Source organism: Oreochromis niloticus, linkage group LG22, assembly GCF_001858045.2.
Source record: "Oreochromis niloticus isolate F11D_XX linkage group LG22, O_niloticus_UMD_NMBU, whole genome shotgun sequence".
Classification (NCBI taxonomy): domain Eukaryota; kingdom Metazoa; phylum Chordata; class Actinopteri; order Cichliformes; family Cichlidae; genus Oreochromis; species Oreochromis niloticus.
Window position 1 is genome coordinate 3,397,455 of NC_031985.2, and position 23,953 is coordinate 3,421,407.

Sequence of the window (23,953 nt, forward strand, 5' to 3'; positions counted from 1 at the left end):
CTGTGTTTGTATGCTGACCAAAAATGTCATGTTTCTGTTGTGTAAAGATTTTAGGCTACGTTCACACTGCAGGCGAAAGCGCATCAAATCCGAGTGAGCCCTGCAAACCCTGTGGATGGAGGATGCAGTGGACAGTGGGAGGAAGCATCCTAAAGCTCGCTTTGCAGACCACCCTGTGTGATTCTCCACTCGCCCACCAGAAAAGACAAACCGCAGGTCTCAGTTGCAGCAGCCCATCCACGTCTGATCTTGCTCCGGCAGATTCAGCAACACTGCCAGAGACTTCCTGTAATCTATTACAGTTGTTCAAGAAACGGTCCAGTAACAGGTCACTCAGGTTAATCCTGTGTGAACAACTGAAAATATTGTTTTTCCATCTTTACACACTGTGTATTTGAAATATTCTTGTTTAATTGTTATTGTTATTTACTTTATTGCTATCAAATAAATATCCAAGTAATATTGTTCAAAGTTAGCGTTATGTTCATACATGTTACAAATGCCTGTAAATCAAATTGAGTTCAGTGACAATTACTGTTTGTTTGAATCAATTTATTAATAACATAAAACCTTTAAACTAATGCAACACATATAACAATGTAACAAATATATTCAAATAAATAAATTTCTCAATACATAACTCATTTGGGAACTAATCTTTCTAGAAGTGAAAACAGTCTGTCCGTCCTCTCCCTGCTCTCCTCTCCTCAGCCTCTCTTTGCTGCCTCATGTCCTCTCTGATGAGGTCTAGCAGCTCATCATCTCTTTTCCTCTTTCTCCCTGTCGTAGGTGGCTGAGCCGCTTCGTCATCGCTGTCGTTTTGGTCACCCACTGCTGCGCTTGGCCCTGGAGAGAGAGGAAATTAGGACAGGAGGCTTAATGGAAGGCATCTGTCCTATCACCTCATCCATGAGGGCAAACCAGGGCCAAGTAGCAGCAGTGGGCTTCCCACTGACCCCCTCTCCTGAGCCTGGATACTTGCAATCCTAAAGGCAGAGGAAATCAAAAATGACAGCAGGCAAATAAAAACACCACAACAACTCTTAGTAATTGCACATTTATTAACTTGTGTTCTTGAGAATTATCTTCTTGATAACACACATACGTACTTTGTATTCTTTAAAGTTATCTCATGTCTTCTGGCCTGCAAGGGGGTGACTTTCCCCTGCAGGTCCATCTTCTCCAGAATTGTCCTGATCACACACAACAAATAAGAGAAGAAAGGACACCATGGCAACTATGTTAATCCCTAAACCCAAAGGTTTTCACAGCAGAACACCAGAGGAACACCGTCTGGACATCACAGGTTCTGTACAGCAGCGGTCCGTGAGTCGTTTGGTACCGGGCCACGAGAGTTAAGGCTCCGGTGTGAAATTGATGGTTTTCAGGGGTTTTATCGTTAACTCGGTTTCCCTGAGTCTTTCCCTTGTTGTAGTTGTGTGTCTTATTTTGAAAGAAATATTTACATGTTACCATAGCGACCAGAGAGCATTAAGCGGCAGAGAGGAGGATGTTACTCTCAATATTGGCGCATTTTCAGGAGGACACTGCTAATAAAGTTACACAATTACACAGTACATTCACGTTTATTATTATATTTACAAAATACCACAGTTTTTGTCTTGGTCGGATCATTTTATGTGGTTGTATTTATCCGCGATACCTTAAAGGCTCCGTGTCTGACATAAACCGGTCTGTGGCGCAAAAAGGTTGGGGGACCGCTGCTGTACAGCATGAGGGTTAATAGGACCGCACTCATATGAATATGATGTGTAAATGGATTTATTCTTGTACATCCACGCCACAGTGGCCCAATTCTTCACCCCAGTGAAGAGGTGATCGTTTTCTCCTCGTTTTAATAAATTAAGCCGTTTGGTCTTTGTTCCCCACAACATATCACCAATTCGAAAAAATCAAAATTAGCTGTATGTAAGCGGCAATACATGAAAAATCGCGGGACCCCCGATACAAGCTGGTTTACGGTTACTTTAAAGAAAAGAAACATGTCTATGCAGATGCCCAAAGCTTAACAAAACGACCGCTATAACAATTTAACTTTTGTACAACCAGATTTTCATATACTTACATTTGAAAGTGTTTTCCTCTCCTGCTGCGACCACCATCGTTATCAGAAACAAATCTCCTCTATGACCCGCAATGAATCCTGGGATATAGTAGGACATGAAGGATACATCGGACCATCCTTAGAATTCAGGGCAAAGTAGGACGCATTTGTCGCCACATTTTGAGTACTCTTTGAATTCGGACAGCCTTCGTCGCATCGCCGTGACGTCATTGCCTCCAAATATGGCATCGAAGCATCCTTCCTCTGAATTCGGACACAGCTAAGCCTCAAATTCGCAGAAAAGTAGGACGCATTTGTCGCCACATTTTGAGTGCTCTTTGAATTCGGACAGTCCTTGTCGTGTAGCTGTGACGTCATTGCATCCAAATATGGCATTTTAAGCATCCTTCCCCTGAATTCAGACACAGCCGCAGAGTATTTACGGATGAGAAGCAAAAAGAGCCGTCAGGTGCTAAAAAATAAACCTTAGACTCAAACGTTAGAACAGGCTTTTCCCCGCAGCACGCTGTGTAATAAATACTCACAAAGAAAACGGCGGCCGTTACAACCTATGTCTAAAAATGTATCGTTTCATGCATCAGTTAAAACACTCGACTCCAGGTACGCGACGCCCAGCTGGAAACACTTCAGGCAAGTCGAGCTGCCCGAGATTCACAGAATTTACAGAAAATGTTACATTTTTGTGATTTATATCGTTATCGGACGATAAATGTCTTAATATCGGGATATGAGATTTTGGTCATATCGCACAGCCCTATCAACCCATGATATAAACTGTTCGCCTAAACCGAACTTCTCCAGTACCCGAAGCATATAGGCCCACTCGACCTGGTCAAACGCCTTTTCAGCATCTAAGCTCAGTACTGCGATCTTGGAAGCCCCCCAATGCCTATGATACATAATATTCATCAATCTTCGAACATTAAAGATGGAAAACCTCTGGGGGACAAACCCAGTTTGATCCGGATGGATAATTGATCCAACATGTCCATTTAATCTGTTTGCCAAAATTTTAGTGAAAATTTTCATATCCAAATTCAACAAAGCAATAGGTCGATAAGAGAAACATTCTGTTTCATCCTTTCCTTCTTTCAATGACAAAGAAATATTAGCTTCATATAGCGTACAGGGAAATGTTTGAATATGGAAAGAATGCTTAAACATTCTCAATAAAAGCGGGGCCACCTTTTCAGAATATTTTTTATACAATTCAATGCCAAACCCATCTGGGCCTGGGGACTTTCCATTGGGGAATGACTTAATAGCTTTCGAAACTTCTTCAATCGTAATATCTGAGTTTAAAGCCTCTCGTACAGCGTCATTCATTTTCGGGAGATCCAACTTCCCTAACCAATCAGAAATATTGCCCCAAGATTTCGACATATAGAGCTCTTCATAATATTCTCTAAATCGCTCATTAATAGCTTTAGGGCTGATTAAAATTTCGCCTGATCTTGATTTAATTTTGTGTATAGCCCTACTGGCCTGTAGGCCTCTCAGCTTCTGAGAAAGAAGCTTATGGGGCTCATCTCCAAACTCAAAATGCTCCTGTCTGATCCTAAATAGCTGATCTGTTACTTGACTAGATAAAATTGTGTTATACTCAAACTTCCTTTTAATGATGTCTTGAAACAAAGAGGGACAAGAGGAGGCCTTGTGGTCCTGTTCTAACTGTGTTAATTCAGTTTCTATTTCGAACAGGCGTTTCCGTCGTTCTTTTTTTAACGAAGATTCAAAAGAAATAATTTCTCCTCACATTACCACTTTAAATGTTTCCCATAAAATCGAATCAGAAACGTCTTGTTTATCACTAGTTTCCAAGAATTCTGATATTTTAGTTGTCATAAATTGGCAAAAGGATGTCTCAGACAGGAGTGACGAGTGAAAACGCCAGTTACCCTGTTGTTTCGTACCACAGAAGTCCAGGACTAAAGAGGTTGGAGAGTGATCCGAGATCAAGATGTTGTGATAAGTTGAGCATACAACTTTAGACATCAATTTAGAATCAAGCAAAAAATAATCTATTCTGGAGTACGATTTGTGCACTTGTGAAAAATAAGAGTAATCTCTACCAGTAGGGTTACACAGTCTCCAAACATCAACTAGGTTAGTAGAGCTCAACATATTATTCAGAACAGTCGAAGCGTTAAACAACTGGGAGGTTTGAGTGGATCTATCCAAGTGTTTATCACGTACACAATTAAAATCGCCTCCTAAAATTACATGAGTATCGGAGAGATTGGGTAATAAATATTTGTCGAAAGAAAGCTGGGCTATCAAAATTAGGACCATATAAATTCAATAAAGTAACGTGGGTTGCATGAATATGGCCCGTCACCAGGATAAATCGACCATTCGGGTCACTAACCGTGGACTCATGTCTAAATGGAACTGTTCTACGGATCAATATAGCCACTCCACGGGCTTTACTGGAGAATGTCGACTGAAAAATCTGACTAGCCCAGGAGCACCTGAGCAACCTCTCTTTAGCGGGTTTCATATGTGTTTCCTGAAGATGCACAACATCAGCAGCTAGCGATTTTAAGTGAGAAAATACCTTAGCTCGTTTGTGCACATGCTCAAGTCCTCGCACATTCCAGCTCACAAATCTAATGCCACCACTTAGCGATGATGAGTTAGGATTCACTCCAGAAATAATAAATAGCAGTGTACACATGAATTGCCCTTGTATAACATTAATAAGTACAACATACCAACAACACAAAAAACATAACCCTCTTCCCCCCCATCCCACTTTCCCAGACAAAGAAAAAACCCCGCATACTCACAGAGGGTCCGCATGACCATTACAAAATAAACGGTCCAAGGTGACGAGCTTTCCAACCTCCCCCCACAAAAGAAAAAAAAAATATATGTATATATATACCCTCAGTGCCAACATAATTGAGAGAAAAATGAAATAGTCACATCCTGATGCAATGAGTTTCGAATGAGATGTCAAAGATTGTAAATTAGTCACTGCCTTCCTGTATAGTTCCCAAAAAATCCTCAGCCTCACGTGGCGTGGAAAACACTTTGACCATGGAGCCATGCATTACTTGTAAATGCGCTGGATAGTAGAAACTACACCGAGCTCCAGCATCCATTAGGCGTTTACGCACGTCCTGGAAGACCTGCCGCTGTTTCACCACCTCCGTCGGGAAGTCAGGGAAGATGTGAATCGCCTTACCATTATAGTTCAAGGGAAACTGCTCACGGGCAAGCTGTAGTATCTTCTCTCTCACTTGAACGCGATGAATCTGCGCTATAGTTACCCGGGGATGATCTCTTTCCCCGGGGATCCGACCGCCCAAGCGGTGTGCTCGGTCAATGTCCAAAGGCTTGTCAAAATTGTCCGCTCCCAAAAGTTTCGGGGGAAACTTAGACAAAAATTCGACCATACGTCCATTTTCAATTTTTTCGGGCAGACCAACAATTTTAATATTCTGCCATCTGGACCGACCCTCCAGATCTAATACTTTTAGACGAGTTTTAAACATGTTTTCTCAACAAGAGAAAGACGATGGTCATGATCAGAGCTAGCGTTTTCAAGCTCCTGTAGCCGACCGCAGATACTCGTCAAAGATGCCTGTGCTGTAGCCAGAGACGCTTCAAGACCGTCAAACCTTTCAGTCATCGTGATATTTATTTTCTGAATTTCAGAAAGAACCTTGAAAAAACTTTTATCACCATTGTCTGCATCTTTAGCAGGCTCCGAGGTTAGCTCAGCTTCGTTGACTGGTTCAAGGGGAGCGGTGTCGGTCCCGTTCGGAGGCTTATCCTGCTTTTTAGTTTTTTCAGCTTTTGATTTGGGCATCCTGTATGAGTTAGGAAACTAGTATTCTTCAGTGAAACCAAGAATTGTGAGGAATAAGACAATAAAGTCCAAAATGTGAAGAGAGTATGAAGAGCTCCACAGAAACACGTCTACTCCATTCGGTGCTCACTAGCGCCTCCCGTATATTTCTCTTTTGATGAGAACAGATTCAGGTTATCAAGGGCTGATGTTTTAAGATGGCAAGGGGATCCCATGTGTAGCAGATATATCTATCCCAGACAGGCTTGGTGTTGCAGCACTGACACATCATTGTTTTTATTAAAACTAAATGTACAAATTGGAACAAAAATAATTGTACACCCGCAGTGAAACATTTTAATATTGTCTTAATTTTAGGCAGCAATGCTGCCACTCAACATCAGATTTCCCATTTAGTTTAATGTGAATCACTTGATTCTTTCTCTTTTTCAGGTGAGAGGTAGCTTGGAGACTTTTCTTAGGTCTGGCCCCACGCAGCCATTCCTCCTGTGTGTTGGAGAAAGAAAGAACATCATCCAGAGTTTCTACATTTTCCTAGATCCAAAAGGTCATTCTCTGTGTGACGCAGATGGGAGTTGCAGCTTTTGACGAGCTTTTCAAGGCACATGTATCTGCTGTGTCCTATGACGAGGCATAGCACAACTTCGAGACATTTATCCAGACCACCGTGTATGGCATTTATGTTGGCAGCGCGAAGGAGAGTCCTTGGGTCAGGGAAATTCGAGCAAGAATTCGTCACAGTGTAGTCTAAAGACAAAGACTATACAGCACTTTGACTGGAAAGGTTCATGTGTTACATTTGCAAGATACACCAAACAAGTTGCTCAATGTTATTTAGACATTTGAATTTCCATCTTAGTTTGTTCCCAGGAAAGCTTTTATGTTTGACCTGGACTCAAAAAAATGAAACGTTGACTTTAATTAAAATTATTTTGTCAACAGGTTCCACGAAATTGCATTGTGTTAGTTTAAAGCAAAAATCTTTAAGTCATCTAATTTTAATAAACTACTTAGGATTAACACTAGAAGTCCCAGGCTTTTCTAACCCTCTGTCAGCCAAGTGGAAGCTAACTTGGCTAGTCTGTTAGCATCAATTCATATGTAAATTGGGTCGTTACCTGAGAATTGTGGAGGGGAGTGGGGGTGTGTGAATGATTGCTGATTTCGAACTGCCAACTGCCTCTTTGTTTGTGTGTGGGGAGGGGGAACTGCTAAAAGCTGTGAACTTCGTTTTATGTTCGTCTTGATGCATTCTCAATAATCCAGGAAAATAAATCTCCAAAAGATTTATTGATAAAAACAGTACAAAAAAAACAAAACAAAAACAATTTCTACAAAAACAACCATTTGTACACATATTTACAGATAATAATAAAAAGTGAGTGAGTACATTTCAATCACTCACAATCCTGGCACTGCCATGGTATCTGTAGTCTGCATTTACATCAAATCAAATCAAATCAAATCACCTTTATTGTCACGTCACATGTGCAGGTACACTGGTACAGTACATGCGAGTGAAATTCTTGTGTGCAAGCTTCACAAGCAACAGAGTTGTGCAAAATACAATAACGTGCAACAAGCAAAATATAAAAATGGTTAATCTAAAAAGTAATAAATATATGTACCATATATAAAGGTATATACATTACTGAATGTGTGTACTAGATATGTTTTTCTACGTGTTTGTGTGTGTGTGTGTGTGTGTGTGTGTGTGAGTGTGTATATACATGTTTTACAAATGAAATAGAGTAAACAATAAAATAAGATATATAAAATATAAAATATACAGAGGTTGGTAGTTGGATATTGTGCAAAACAGTGGCATTAATGTACAGTATGGAGTGCATAATGTTGAAGTTCCAGTAGTGAGGGTGAGGTGTCTATGACGTGTTCAGCAGTCTGATGGCCTGGTGGAAAAAGCTGTCTCTCAGTCTGCTGGTACGGGACCGGATGCTGCAGAACCTCCTTCCTGATGGAAGTAGTCTGAAGAGTTTATGGCTGGGGTGACTGGAGTCCTTGATGATCCTCCCCGCTTTCCTCAGGCACCGCTTCCTGTAGATGTCTTGGAGGGAGGGAAGCTCACCTCCAATTATCCGTTCAGCACACCGCACTACTCTCTGGAGAGCTTTGCGGTTGTAAGCGGTGCTGTTGCCATACCAGGTGGTGTGTATCTGTAGCAGTGAACACATCGCACAGTGGCATGATTGTTCTTGCATTTGTGTTTGACCTGACACGTGGCTCTTTTTCCAGGGCTAGGTGTGGAGGGTTGTGGCCGAAGCAACTGTTCTTTTCTTGCCTTCTTCCCAGCCATATGAGAGTTAGCCAACTCTCTTGCAAGCTCCACCAGGAAGTCCACCCGTCTTTCCTGCGTCCCAGTGCATGCTTGATACAGCACATGTGCATTCAGTGCTGCCATGTCAATCATGTTATAGAACACGGCAACTGGCCAGCGCCGTGTTCCTCTGCGGACCGTGTACTCCCGCACCATCTGGTCCATCACATCCACGCCACACTTTGTGGTGTTGTAAAGGGTGACAGTGTTTGGCTTCCTTTTGGTGGTGTTATCAGTCTGAACCACGCTGTGCATGCTGCTAAGAATATAGACTGTCTTCTTCCGTTTGGCCGCATACGCCGTCAGCGTGGCAGCAGAGGCTGAAAACACCTAAGAAATAAGATAAATTGTTATTTCCATAGCACTTTTACACACAATGAAACACATAAACATAGAACCACAAAAGACCTGCAGCCTACCTGACTGGTGAATTCATTGCGATCTGAGTATCTAGCGGATTGAGGAATTTCCCGGCGAATCTTGTTGACTGTGCCGAGGATGGTGGTTTTCCGTCTAAGAAGTTTTTGCGCAAGTGAAAGCGATGTGAAGGAATTGTCCGTGGTAACATTTCTGCCCTTGTCTAGGAATGGTTCCATCAGCCTCATCACTACATTTTCAGACAGTCTCTCCCCACTGGGACGATTGGGGTCCTTGCCAAGATATGGGAGGACATTGCAAATGTACTTGGATTTTAGGTCGCAGGCCACCCAAAACTTGATCCCAAACTTGTCAGGTTTACTTGCAATATACTGCAGGAAACAGCACCGAGTCTTTGATGGGAAGAGCTGTTCATCAATGGTGATATGTAGACCAGGGTTGTAGCACGTGATGCAGTTGGTGACAAATGATCCCCACACACTGGAAATTGCAGCGAACTTATCAGTCTTTGCTCGATCACTGCGGGTGGACCTGTCATCAAAGCGTAGGTGTTGCATGATGTCTTGGAAGCGGTTACGCGGCATAGTTCCAATGATCTGTGGGTTTCCCAGGTTTGCTGACCAGCAGTCACGTAGTGATGGAACCCTAGTAACCCCCCGCAAGATGACAATTGAAATAAATGCCATTAGTTCAGGGAGGTAAAGGATAAGATGGCCTTTATTAGTCCCACAGGTGGGAAATTTGTTTTGTTACAGCAAAAGTGCAAAGTTATGTAGCAGAAATTAGAAAACACTGGAATAAAATAAAATAAAATAAAATACTATGTACAATAGAATAAAATAGAAATACAAATACTATATACAACTGAGTAGGAAAATACAAAAACACAACTTCGTCAGAAGAAGAATTGCACATATAGCAGTCTTATTGCACATGTGTGGGTTTGTGTGTTTGATCAGCTGCAAAAGTCTTTGTTGTGGAGTCTGACAGCAGTGGGGAGGAAAGACCTGCGAAATCTCTCCGTCCCACACCGTGGGTGCCGCAGTCTCCCACTGAAGGAGCTGCTCAGTGCTGTCACAGTCTCCTGCATGGGGTGGGAGATGTTGTCCAACAGGGATGACAGCTTAGCCACCATTCTCCTGTCACTCACCACCTCCACTGGGTCCAGAGGGCATCCTAGAACAGAGCTGGCCCTTCGGATCAGCCTGTTCAGTCTCTTCCTGAACAGGTCCATGAACCAATGAACATCCTCCGTTTGCTGTGCATGTTGAATAGTCCATTCTTGAATGCTATGAAGCATGTCAAGAATGATGAAACACAGGAAGCTCTGAAGGCGACTCAAGATACTTTTCCTGGCCTTAGCCGTTGGCTCTCCATCTGCAGCGTACGCCTCTATTGGGGTGAAAGGGAGACAGGTCCCCACCTGCTCTTCACGCCACACTGTGCCATCTTTCGCTGTCTCAGTCCCCAAACAAGCTCTCTTTTTAGGTTGAGAAGCAGTCTCCTCATCTGCAGTGTGAACAAATTCAAATTGTGAGCAATGGGAAGGTCAAACGAAATTGCAAATGCATGCATAGATACTAATTATAATTCCAGTATCTCCTCCTCTGTATCGGAATAATGTCTGAAATATCTTACTTACTACATCCACTTACTTGTTTGAAATGAAATAGGAAATGATATGAAATGAAATATCTTCCTAAATAAAAAGATACAACTAGAGTTAGGGTTACTAGCTCTTCAGGTTAGGTTTCATTTCATATTATTTCCTATTTCATTTCAAACAAGTAAGTGAAAAATACTAAAAAAGCAGAGCAGGATTAGGGTTAGCTAGTAACCCTAACTCTAACCTAACTGATGCAACATCAAGACTTTAAATTAAATGTCTGTATCTGCCAGAAATAGAAGAAAAAAAAAAACATTGAAGACCACATAACACATTGATAAGATGACACTTCAGTTATGCACATGTGATGCTAGTAAGGTCTGTGGAGTGCTTTTTCTTTAAGTGTCTAAAATGGATAGCAAAGTTGCTATTTGCAATGATTGCTTAGGGTCAGTCCAGTAACACAATGCCAACGAAGTGCTTTCCTTTAACAATGCAAAGTGAAGTGTCCACCTCAACAGCCACAATTAAAACAAATTAATGTAATAATACTACTACTAATAATAATAAATAGTCCACTGACATTAGCAATCAAACAAAATTATATCAACATCCCAAATAAAACTTTAATAAAACATGCCAACATTATGGCATGAGTAAAGTAAAGAGTAAAGAGTAAAATCTCTCTAATTGTAGTAGTTTACAAACTTTTACAAATTTTCTAAATTTCTCTCAAATGTAGGTTTTCCCTTCATCTGCTATTTTCAACAAATTACCGTTTTATTCCCATTTAGCCTCTGAAAAACTTCTGTCCATCTGACAGAACATTCATCATCCAAATTAAGGATTGGCTTATTCGTTCAGTTTATTCTTGAGTATCTGTACCTTGGTCAAGAGTCTGCTGACATCCAGATGAAGGAAGAGCTTCTGAAGTACTTCAAAGAAAGCTTTCAGTCTCGAGGTTAACTGTGATTCAGTGCATATATCAAACCCAGTAAGAGTGCACATGCAGAGGCCATGTTTTCCAGGTCATGCAGAACACCCTAGATGGTTATACCCACATCGGCTGGAGGAGTGCTGGCGTCAGCTCTTTCGATGGTGAAGATAGCAAGGGTAATTTGTTCCAGCTCCCTCTGAACAGCTGTAGCTGTAGCTTAGACACAAAAACATAGAAAAATGGCATCCAGACTCAACAATACATTATATAAGCTTCCCAAAAACATTTTAGCAGGTTACGTGCAAATTATAATAACAACAACATTCCAACACGTGACAACATTAGTTATTCAAGATTTGGTTTAATACAGATAAAAACTACACTCAAATTACCAACCAGGTATTCTTTGAAGAGGATGCTTGGGTCTTCATTCAGGTAAAAAGGTAGTGCCCTGAGGACACACTCCCTCCCCTTTTCAATAGTTTCCTTCTGTAGAGAGTGGCAGAGATACAGGAAGAGAAAACAGAAATACTTTAGGATGACACAAACTCACATTATACGCAAAATGAATGACATATTCACTGCAGAGATAGACATATACACAAGACCAACTAATCATCACATGGACATGAATAGTTAACCTGTTGGGCAGGGTTTCCACCACATTATATATGTCCATAATGGAGGTAAAGACAAAAAAAACATAACCTTTTTTTTTTTTGCATTCAAAAACTGATCTTTAACATAAAAACATTCACTTATGGTTTAACCCGAAATTGAGGGATCAGATTTTACTTATGTTTAGGTAATTTTAATTTTCCAAAGTTTTGAGTACCAAACTTTGTCTTGCTTAATATAAATGTAAGTACACTGTGCAGCTACCATACACTAGCTGTTTAAATTTGAAAGTGATCTTATTAGCCATAATATTTTGCTACCAACAGAATAACGCACCTGTGTGGCTGGAGCCAAAGTTTGTCTAATTTTTTGCAGCGCCTCCTTTTTTCTTGAAGACTTTTATGAGTTGGTCAGTGTATTGGTCAAGTTGTGCAAAAAGCCTTGGAACAAGTGGAGCAGTAGTAATCCTCACAAATTCTGCTTCCACCTGAAAACATGTCAACAAACACAACATACTGTACTGTAAATATACATACTATATGTACACATATACATACTGTATAACTGAAACTAATGTAGAAAGACCTCATTAAAGCTATAATTTTAACACAAACATTTACACAAAATGCTAATGGAGCCATTACAGCTTTTATTGTTATTTATCAAGAGCCAAAAAATATTGATCACAGCTGATCTGAAAAGAATTTCATACCTCAGGCCCTTGAACTGCAACCTTTACAATGGTTCAGATCTGAAGAAGAAATAACAGGGGTGTGGGATGGGTCACTAAAGAAAAATTAACTTATAAAACAGTTTTCTTTTGAACAGTATAACAGTTCACATACCACATACAAGCTCAGCAGTACCACATACACCACATCAGTATAGGAGGGAGCAGGTAAAGGCAGGATCTGAAATTTATACAGTAAAACAAGAAATTCATTAATTAATTTCAAGAAGCAAATTATTGACTGAATTACAACTAAATAAAATACTACTCAGAAGAAAAGCAAGAGATTGACACTGCTGTGCTAACTTTCTATAGAAGCAATTATCACCAGGTCTGTCGGCCTCCATTGTCTGCCCACTCATATGTCGTGAATAATTTCATTAAAAAAACTTAAGTGTGTGATTTAACAAAATGTAATTTATAACTATGTTGATCTGTATAACTCCGCTAGGAAACATGCTGTATTTACAGACCATTTTTACATAATACAGATTACTGATAGAGCAGAACAATGGTGTCACAGTGGCTTTCGCCCTCGACTTTTTGGATTTTAAATCTCACAACTTCATGCTATCCTATTCGATATTTATGACTCTCAGATTACAGTAAAGGAATCCCAAGAAAGCAAATGAAAAAATAATCCCATGAACCCATAGCTAATCCCTTAATAAAACAAAAAACAATAAAAATGTTTCTTACACATTGCACAAAATAAGCATGTTAACATATAAGCAGTTAATATAGTTGTTTGCAATAGCCTGAGATAAACAGGCACACTAAATTTCATCCCTTGTAATATTATATTTCATCTTAAGCCCAGGTTTGCTCTGTGAGGGGCATACTTCATCTGTTACCAAAAATCTTGCACACGATGTATACCTATACAAATACCAACTGTCCAGTGGTCTCACGGTTCCTGTGTTACGATGGCAGGGCTTGGCAGGATGAAAGCAGACATATCTAACTTATCCAGGACCCAGTAAAACTAATGTAGCACAAGGGCACGCAAACTATATAACATGTCTTGTAAGACAAATGCACGTTACTCCGCTATGTCCTTCATTTGATGTCAATTCTCTACATTACATGTTTTCTTAAACGGTGTTTTATGTCGTCCGAAACTATAGTTGAGGTTTTCTTAACTAATGTCACTTTTGTTGTTAGACACTGTTATAATAGCGTATAATAGCATATCGTTTAAATACTGAAGCATCTACATGAAACATACAATCAGCAGAGAAAAAGTAAATATCTATTTTGTTTTCATTAAGACTTGAAACACTTTGGAAATTTAACTGATGGTGACTTTGGTATATTTTAAACAGTTAGCTTGAATAGAGCTTAGGTGTACCTGGTGTAGAATCGGATGTCAGTGTCAGAGCCAGCAAAGCGCTGTAACCCAAATTCTCGCTGGACACGTAACTCCTGCATTTCCTTCCTCAGAGTCTCCACGTCTTTGGACAGGTCTTCTGCAGCTGATGCAGATATGTCTAATGCAGACGGCTCAGGGACTGAGCAGTAGTCATGATCTATGGTAAGACTGTGCTCTTCTTGATTGTCAGCAGGAACTAGTTCAGGACGTCGCTCCGTTCTCTCCCAGACACTACGCTGCGGTGGTTCAACTTTATAGCCATTCCACTCAAAAAGTGTTGGTACAGCCCCTTTAAAAAGCCGCCTTCAACCATCAAGGGTTGTTGGCTCTATGAGTTGATCACTGGCAAAGTGTCTGCTGCAGACCCTGGTGTGAGAGGTAATCGTGAAATGATCCCGGCGTATGTTTACCAGCCATTGTCTTCTCAAGTCGGAATGGGTCGGAAAGCCATGAAAACTTAGTATGCCGTTAAATTTGGCTGAAGCCGAACAAAGTGGGACACAGCAATGCTCGGAGTATTTCTTCTCCTGTTTTTGAAAATGTTCTGTTTTAAATACTTTCCTTTTTATACTCATTCTGAAGTGACATTAGCGTAGCTACCGATAGATAAACAAACATACCGGAAACGTCCAAGCGGTAGTATTTGGAAACGGAAATACGTCACATGCCCTAGTGCAAGTAGTCCATTTAAAGTCTTGCGCATGAGCAGGCCCAAGCCGTGAAACCTTGTTGTTCTTAGCAGTTTTATTACAACTGTTTTTGCATTATATTGTGGATATACGAAGTATATCTATCCTAATTAACTTAACATAAATGTTATGCCATCAAGTAACACATTAGTATTCTGTACAGACAATAATAGACACAATTACATAGACTTTATTAGAAAGACATATTTTAACTTAACAAAAACATATATTTTAAGTAAATATACACTGAACGATCCACCTCATTCATTTTTTTGAGTGTGTGGGGAGCCTGGATGTTCATTTATCTTTTGCACGTTCTCTGGTTACAAGCGGCAATAAAATGTCCTTTTTATTGTGGATAGATTGGATGCCTTTGCACTGATCTGTGTAGATGATGTGGTGTATTACAGACCTTACAATAGGCAATTTTCAAATGGCACTGATGACCAAATGTACATTGTCCCATACTGTAGTTTTGTATAACGTTATGCACTATGTTTACTTGTGGTGTCTGTACTGTTTGAATACAAAGTATTTTGGAACATTAATGTCTTGTATTATTTTAATAGGTAGAGTGTCTGTAGCTGTGAATACATTCTAATTAATTGTAGCAGTAGAGATATCACAGATTAATGGGAGTTTATTGTAATCTGGCAGTATTAATGAGTTGACTGACACTAGTGTTAGAAAATCAACACTATTCGGTGTTATTTTGAAACACTTAACACCAGTGTAGAATATTGTTGACACTGTTCAGTGTTAATCTTTAACTCTGCACAGTGTTAAAATAACACTAGCTCATTGTTAAAAATATAACACTTTGAAAAGTGTTAATTTAACACTCAAAAGAGTGGATGCATATAGACACTTTTCTAGTCTTAAATTTAACACTCACAGTGTCACAGTGGCGATTTTGCTGTGTGGAAGACGGGAAGTCCCGGACATCCTCCCGTCCATGCATCTGTCTGTGACTGCCCGCTAGTCGGGAAAGATCTCGCGCTGTGATTGGCTGAAAGACTTGTCTTCAACGATCCACCCCGCCTACATCCATCCGGGCCATCAGCGCAGAGTTCTGGGTGTTTTCCGTCCACAGTCCCGCTGGCGTATAACTGGTTTCAGCTCAATAACGAGCAGAGATCATGCTTGGATCTAAAATGTTCACTTTGGCACTTTTTGCGCTGCTGTGCCCGGGACCGACGCAGAGCCGCGGTGAGTCACAGCTCTCAAAGTTGGTCAAAGTTAAGCTGCAGTAGGACGATGGCGATGAAGTTTATATTCTACACGATGTTTGTGTTTTAGAGAGAGTGGGTGGGTCACAGTAAATCCCGACAGCGTGGGCGTCTCTCCCTGCTGTCTGTCCCACAGACGGCTGGATGCACGAGGACAAAGTGACAAACATGGATCAGATTATTGTAAAGAACCAGTTCAAGACAGTAATGGTTAACACGTGACTGTGAGCAGACGTCCACGTGCACTGCTTTAACTTATTTCCCCCTGAATCTGAGTTCGGTTTTATTTGAGTCTGATGAACTTGATGCGTCACACTCGCAGCTGTTTGTGTCAGCAGCTTTCGCCACAGGGCAGCATGAGTAGGAGCAACTTTTTTTTGCTGATGCCCGTGATGCCATCCCCACCATGATGCCGCCCTGTGCATCCGTCCACGTCGCCGTATCTAAAACCGCGAGCGCCTTTGTAGTCCATCTTTTTCACACTGTAGTTTAAGGATTTCAGCAGAGGCTGGTGTGAGGATTTTTCCTAACGAGGAAAGGAGTTTAGCAAAAGGAGGCGTGTCTGGCACGCAGCCCTGACATCAGCCAGTTGTGACAGCCATTTTGGGGATGTCATAGGCACCAATCTGTTTTCTATCGCCCATTTGCTGGGAGTAAGGGCGCCCTTATGTCGTTGTTGTTGTTTCACTATTCTGAGCGCACGTAAAAAAAAATTTGCAGGTGCAAGTGTTGTATTTTGAGGAGAAATTTATTTTGAGCGAAGAAAAGCTAAATTTGAGTGAACAAAATTCATTCCTGCGTGCAAAAACTGTATTTCAGTGTTTGCTGTTATCCACACACACACACACACACAATAGCAGCCCCTCTCGCTCAGTTTTTGCATTTGCGCTCGCTCTCCACGTGTTGCTCGCGCTCTCAACATTTCTGCCCGTGCGCGCTCAACTCTTTCTGTACACCGTTATATTTGTGCCACAAAACCAGCCAATCACAGACTTGGATGCAAAAAAATCTGATTGGCTGTTTTGGTCTCCAACCAGCTCGAAATGACGAAATGCAATATCCCAGAATGCATTTGGTCCAAAACTCAAACGAGGCAGTGGTGGAGGAACACAGAGTGGCGGTGTTTGAAATATTACTCTTTCTGGGTCATAAAATAAACTTTTAAGATATTTTCATGCGAGAATGGTGCTGTGTAAACTTCAGATATCTGCTCGATTTATCGAGACATCACATATTTGTATAACTGCTCTAATGTTTTCGGAGATGCCTGTTACCCACCAGCTGACCGGGTGGTCACTCGGGTTAAACATAATATATAAGGCTGAACTGACAAAAAATCACCAACTGCACCACCAGGTATTATAGGAAAAACCATAAAGCCTTTGAACTAAAACAAACGCTGTTGTGACAGTGACGTACACTGTCTTGTTGGTATATATGTATGATTTATATCACCTTCATGTTTCCAAACCGATATCATGAGCAGCAGCTTCACAGCTGTGGCTCCAGCAAACATCAGCTGATACTAGAAATTAATTTTAAATAAATTATAACAACAGCTTATCAAGCTTGAACGTGCTGCTGCTGTTGTTTAGCGCAACATCCGCTGGTTTCCTGTTTCTGGCGCAAAGTGGTTGATAAACAAACAAGAGAGACGATCAGCTGATCATTGATCAGTTTCATGATTGAAGTAGAAACAGGAGAGGGAGGGGAGAGAATGAGAGAAGAAGAGGCAGCTGCAGCGTAAAGACAGAATAACTCCAGCTTTGTGTCTTTTTCATTCTAGCTGAAGTCCGGGACGAATCGCGTTCCTTTTCCCCCTCAATACGGATGTATTGTAATTGGTCCAGCCCAGAGTTGATCATGACCAGTTAGCTAATCCATCACCTTTCATTGTTTATACCGTTACAAAAACAAACAAACATAAAAATGAAAAATCATCATTGGCCCACTGGGCAAATATCCGGTATGCCCAATGGCCAGTTCCAGTCCAGCTTTGCAGTCAGCTGGTGGGTAACAGGCATCTCCGAAAACATTAGAGCTGTTTTGCAAATATGTGATGTCTTGATAAATCGAGCAGATATCTGAAGTTTACACAGCAACATTCTCGCATGAAAATATCTTAAAAGTTTATTTTATGACCCAGAAAGAATAATATTTCAAACTCTGCCACTCTGTCTTCCTCCACCACTGCCTCGTTTGAGTTTTGGACCAAATGCATTCTGGGATATTGCATTTCGTCATTTTGAGCTGATTGGAGACCAAAACAGCCAATCAGGTTTTTTTGCATCCAAGTCTGTGATTGGCTGGTTTTGTGGCACAAATATAACGGTGTACAGAAAGAGTTGAGCGCGCACGGGCAGAAATGTTGAGAGCGCGAGCAAGCGCAAATGCAAAAACTGAGCGAGAGGGGCTGCTATTGTGTGTGTGTGTGTGGATAATAGCAAAGTATGTTAGCTTCATGCCTGAATGTTGCATGTGCTATGAAAATGTCACCAAGACTTCTCCCTGATATCTAAAGTACATCGAACCCCCCCTTCCTGAACTGCCTCGCTGTTTGTGACACCGGAGCTCACGCTGGATTATTTTGGACAGGCCCTCATCACTCGCTCCCTCCTTGCTGCCCTCACTTACTATTATTAGGATATTTGTAAATTCATTAAAAAGAAAAAAACTAAACTAAAATATCACATTTCCATCAGTAATCAGATGCTTTATTTAGTACTTAGTAGAGCAGGGCGATATGACCAGAAATATTTATCACGATATACATTTGAAAATTTGCGATAACGATATAACTGACGATATAATTGACACAAGACAAAATACTTTACAGCTCCACAACTTTGTTAGTGCAAAAACCCCCATCAATGTATTTTTACTTAAACAAGCAGCTGTTTTTTATGTGCATTAAAGTTATATAAAAATTTAACAGTGCAAATGCAAATTCCTTGCGGACAGTTTAACCAAAAGGCATTTCCAGTGGAAATTGGCCGACATATCCTCAGCATAACCATGTATAATATCCACAAAACTTAAAAAGAGGTTATACACACACAATACGGTGATATTATGTTGAAGCACAGTACGTATCACTCCGCGAGGCGCCTGCGTACGATAGCCGTAATGCTCCGACAATCCATCAAGCGGTGCGGCTTCGTAGCTTAGCAAAGTCGGACTGAAACGTTTGACAGATTTTCGTGTACCACATAAAATCGTTTCGAGGTCAGTAAACACAACCAGAATTCATACATAAGGCACACGGGATTATAAGGGACACTGTCGATTTTCAGAAAAATCAAAGGATTGATTTTAAGTGTGCCGTATTTTCCAAACAACACGGTAATAACGACGGCCCGCTAGCATGCGCTACCAAAAATAGTGCTTTGTTGTGTATCTGACGGACGAAAGCTAAACCAGTTCCACACCACTGAAGTTGCAGCATTTTTACAAACCAGTTCTGGTTCATCTGTTTCATTTAACGATCCACTTTCGCTCTTCTCATTCTGCGTCGCCGCCATGTGTGTATGTAAACAAAGGCACTGCACATGCGCGTTTTACCCATATTCTATCGCCATATTTCATTTTCTTGTCGTTGCCCAACATTATACCGGTATTACCGTGAACTGTATGATATGGCCCAGATCTAGTATTTAGTTGAAGCACCTTTGGCAGCAATGACAGCAGCATGGCTCTGAGACAGGATCCAGTACAGCCAGGTTTTCTTTTTTTTTTTTTTTTTCTTATCAAAGCGTAACACAGCATCTCTGGAGCCCTCACAGCCTCGACCAGCAGCAACTCAAACCGAAACCATGTCCCTGATTGCTTTGTTTAGCCACATCTTGCATATATGTAGCCTCCCAGGGATGTTTCCACACTTCCCAATATACAACTAAGTCATGTAAGCATTTATCTGTTACACTTCATAATTAAAACTATCACTCAAATGTATCCATAATCATTATATTAACACTGAAAACACATAAACCTACAACCCCCACCCAGCTTCCTCCTTGGTCTCTCCCAGAACCTTTAAATTGTGTTCAGACCTCTGAGGACATGTTTGCCCAGAACACCCTGGTGATTGATCGCTGCACCACAAACTATCCCTGGGTAAGATACGCTTCGAGTGCTCAAACAGATAATAAGAACCAGTCCATTTACCTTTGCTGTGTCTGTGAGGATTCTGCTGACAGTGTAAACTCCATCTGAGGACATGGGCCTGAAGGTTTGTTTCATATTTGAACGCCACCCTTTGTTGCTGAGGTGAACAGACCAGATGTTAAACTGTCCTGCCAACATAAACCTTTTGACTTATTCTAACCTAAATGATTGGATGGATCTTCATAGGCACCTGCCCTTCTCCCCTGTGTTTAAATATCCTTCTGTGACTTTCAGACACTCACTCCCTCCATTACATCTACACGGCGCTCTCCAAACCCGTCGGCCTCCCGGGCATCCACGAGTTCACAGCCATGGGTTTGCTGGACGGCAGGATGATCGACTACTTTGACAGCGAGCATCAGGCAAAGGTTCCCAAACAGCAGTGGATGAGAGAGCGTTTACCTGCTGATTACTGGGATAAAGGCACACAGTCCCGCAAGAGCAAGCAGCAGTGGTTCAAGGTCAACATCGGCATCCTGATGGAGCGAATGAGACAGAATGACTCAGGCAGTAAGTTGTTTCTCAGTGTGAATGAGGAGTTTTATTCTGTTATCTTGTTCATTTCTGTCACTGTTGTTCCTTCAGCCCCTCATATTCTTCAGTGGATGCACGGCTGTGAGGGTGAAACTCAGCCTGACGGCACGCTCAGGTTTGTCCGAGGCATGGACATGTACAGCTACGACGGAGACGACTTCCTGTCCTTCGATGGTAAAAACGAAGTGTGGGTCGCTCCGACTCCACAGGCACTTTCCACCAAGAGGAAGTGGGACAATCAAACGGTCCTGAAAGAGTACACCAAGGGATACCTGGAGAACGAGTGCATCGATTGGCTGAGCAAGTTTGTGAATTACGGGAAAGAAAAGCTCAAATGTACGTGAGACATGAAATAGCTGCTGTTTCAGTGACAGATGGATGAGTGTGCAGGCTTCAGTTACTCAGAGTTCATGACGGTTACTGTAATTTCAGTGTTTATCACCTTCAGTTTGTTACGTGGAAATACTTTCAGTCATATTTTGACTTCAAATCAAATGTAGATTTTTTAAATTCTGTTGTCAATTCTCAGGTTTGGGGTTTCTGTGCTATCTCCTTTGTTTGGCAGAGAAACCACTGATACATGTTTATACTGATTTACTACAAACGTGAAAAGTCTTGACACGATCCATGTCAGCTAACCAATGAACAGCTGTTTATTACATCTTCTCCTCCAGCTGTGCCTGAGGTTTACGTGTTTGCAAAGTGCTCCACAGTGGATACAAACGTGGTGCTGACCTGCCTCGCCACAGGCTTCTACCCAGCGGAGCTCACAGTGACGATCAGAAGGAACGGACGTGTCCTGACTGCAGACGACGGCCTGATGAGCTCAGGACTTCTTCCAAATCACGATGAAACCTTCCAGAGGAGAGACAATGTGGAGGTTTTAAAGTCTGATGTGTCTGTGTTCAGCTGTGAGGTCAGACACGAGGCGACCAATGAGCATGCTGTGAAGGACTGGGGTAAGAAACCTTCTGCTGTATCCAGTATGTGGATATAACACAGTCAGTTATATCCATGGTTTCCTTTACTAACACACAAAACAGGCACAGGTGTCACAGGCTGGGCACTGCCATCCTGTCATCTGATTGGTCAGTTTATGCCTCCTGGCCTGCCTCAGCACCACAGCAGTGTAATACCGTGTACTACCTGATATTCACAGGGGGCGCTGTTTCCCTCAGTGTAGTCATCAGTAAAGAGAGCAGTGCTGTTAGTCTGTTTATAAGCTGCTCTGTTCAGTTTTAAGGGTCACATGTTCCTCACCTGCACAGGTGATTTCATGATTTGTGTCATTAAACTGTGTCTCAGTAACAAACACAGTGTTGTGTGTTTCAGACGATCGTCTGCTCCCAGACTCTGAAGGAAGCTCAGTTCACATCCTCGTTGCTGCTGTGGTCGTCCCGTTCGTGCTCGTTGGTGTCGCCGCGGTTCTCCTGTTTCTGTATAAAAACCTCAACAAAAGGTAAGGTTTGGTGTACTGGTTAATAACTGTAGCTCGTTACTAACTGTTCATACTCACACGTCTGTGTTTAACACAGTTTAATTCAGTTTAGTTTTTATCTACTGGAAAATCACAGCAGTCGCCTCAAGGTGTGTTATGTTGTAATAAAGTAATAATAATTAGTACAATAATTTACGGAGCGTCACTTTGGCGACAGTTGAAATGAAAAACTCAATGCATCATGGGAATCCCCGGCAGCCTACGTCTATTGCAGCATAACTAAGGGAGGATTCAGGGTCACCTGGTCCAGCCCTAACTATATGCTTTAGCAAAAAGGAAAGTTTGAAGCCTAATCTTGAAAGTAGAGATAGTGTCTGTCTCCCAAATCCAAACTGGAAGCTGGTTCCACAGAAGAGGGGCCTGATGAACAACCTTAGAGTTTCCTCATCTGTCAGTCTGAAGACAACATTTATCTGCTGTCAACTCAAATCTCTGTTAGACTGTTGTGTTTGTATAAATCTACTCCTGGTTTATAGCAGGAGTGTGTTGCGTTGTAATCATTGCATTCTGATTGTATTCACACTTTAAACTTGGATGTAAAAGGATTCATCAAAGAGACTGCATGAAGATGCCAGAGCAGGCAGACACTGATGATTCTGAGTACCTGAGCATATAAACTAATATTTCTTTCATCCTCACAGATGTTGGAGCTAACAGCCAGAGTCATGTGACTCCTCTGAATCCAACACATGGCTTTTAAAAAGTGTTCCTGCCCCTTTAAGCTGAACCTCCATCACAGGGACATTTGAATGAGCCTGCTCTAAGAAAGTTTAAGAGATTTCCTCGGTAAAAAAGTCGGATCATTTTTAAAGGTGCTTTGTAAATACATATTGTCAGCATGCTTCACTCAAACCAAACTCTTACAGCAGGTTTGTGCAGCAGCAGGAATAAAATACATGCTAAATCTGCTTCATCTTCATATAAATGTGACAAAATGCTTTTAAAGAAGATGGATCGTAACGTCAGAGCCTGAGGAACTGTTCACAGCTCAGAGTTTGAGTCGCAGCCTGATCACTCATCAAGTTTCAGTGTCAAACCAGGTGGGAGGAAGTATTTTAAAAATGTTTATTATTTTAAATTCATTATTTAAAATGTTATTTTATGTGCCACAGTAGCCTCTGGACTGTTTCCTCATTACAATCGATTTGCCATCAGAAATAAAGCAGCGTGTTGTTTCTGTCTGCAAACTGAGTGAAAAGCAGGTGTGGTACTCGGTCTGTGCTGGTTTGGGTGTTTGGGGAAGAAACATGATGATAAAACATGTGCTCATGTGTTAGCATTTCAAAAAGTGATCAGTCAGTGAAATATCTGCTGTAAGAAATCTGTCATCCTGAAATCTCTTCCTTCATTATTGAATGAAGTGTTGAGTGTTGAAAATGACCCTGGCTGTAAAATAGGACAGCTGTGTTTAAAATGTGTTACAGTCTTTTATGTAAAAGCTGCTTGCATGTGTTGTGTACATCTGCAGACATCACGGAGGCTGAGAGCTCATATCGAGGCTCAGCCTGTTGGGTTTTGATTGATTGATTGATTTTATTGATTAGCATTTAAATATCTCAGTGAATACAGAATACAAAATAAAGATTACCACAAAGCAAAAAATCATGAGACAAGGCTAATCAAAAGGTATTGGCTGAAGCATTTGCTTATTACGCCAACCCTTTTAACAAAAAATCTTTTGCATGCAGCTCCTGTACACAGGGCTCGAAGCAACGAATAAAACAAAGCAAAAACAAACAAACAAACAAACAAAAAACTCTCCACCTTAGATAAGTAACTACATCAAAGCAAAACAATCAAGAGTTTCAGAATTATTATTTTTGCTCTTTTCATTCTTGATTAATATATTTTTCTAATACTCTATTTTTAAACATGTTTTTAAACAAGGAAAATGAACTACACCTTTTTAAATCACTGTCATAACTATTCCACAGGTTAACTCCTCTAACAGAAACACATC

At 41.1% G+C, this 23,953-nt stretch overlaps 1 protein-coding gene and 1 long non-coding RNA gene across 2 annotated transcripts; one reads left to right on the top strand and one right to left on the bottom strand.

Moving 5' to 3' along the window:
- Positions 1 to 12,199: 12,199 nt before the first annotated feature.
- Positions 12,200 to 12,848, bottom strand: LOC102077814 (uncharacterized). The gene is made up of 3 exons (XR_267960.3): positions 12,623 to 12,848; positions 12,490 to 12,528; positions 12,200 to 12,264 (listed from the first exon to the last, which is right to left on the bottom strand). It is a non-coding gene; the product is annotated as an uncharacterized LOC102077814 (long non-coding RNA).
- Positions 12,849 to 15,589: 2,741 nt separating this feature from the next.
- LOC100704307 (H-2 class I histocompatibility antigen, Q10 alpha chain) lies at positions 15,590 to 23,184 on the top strand. Its single transcript, XM_005464315.4, has 6 exons — positions 15,590 to 15,777; positions 20,196 to 20,471; positions 20,547 to 20,831; positions 21,170 to 21,454; positions 21,828 to 21,954; positions 22,635 to 23,184. Exons 1-6 carry the CDS (start codon positions 15,708 to 15,710, stop codon positions 22,645 to 22,647), a joined length of 1,056 nt encoding a protein of 351 aa, XP_005464372.1. The 5' UTR covers positions 15,590 to 15,707; the 3' UTR covers positions 22,648 to 23,184.
- The last annotated feature ends 769 nt before the right edge of the window (positions 23,185 to 23,953 follow it).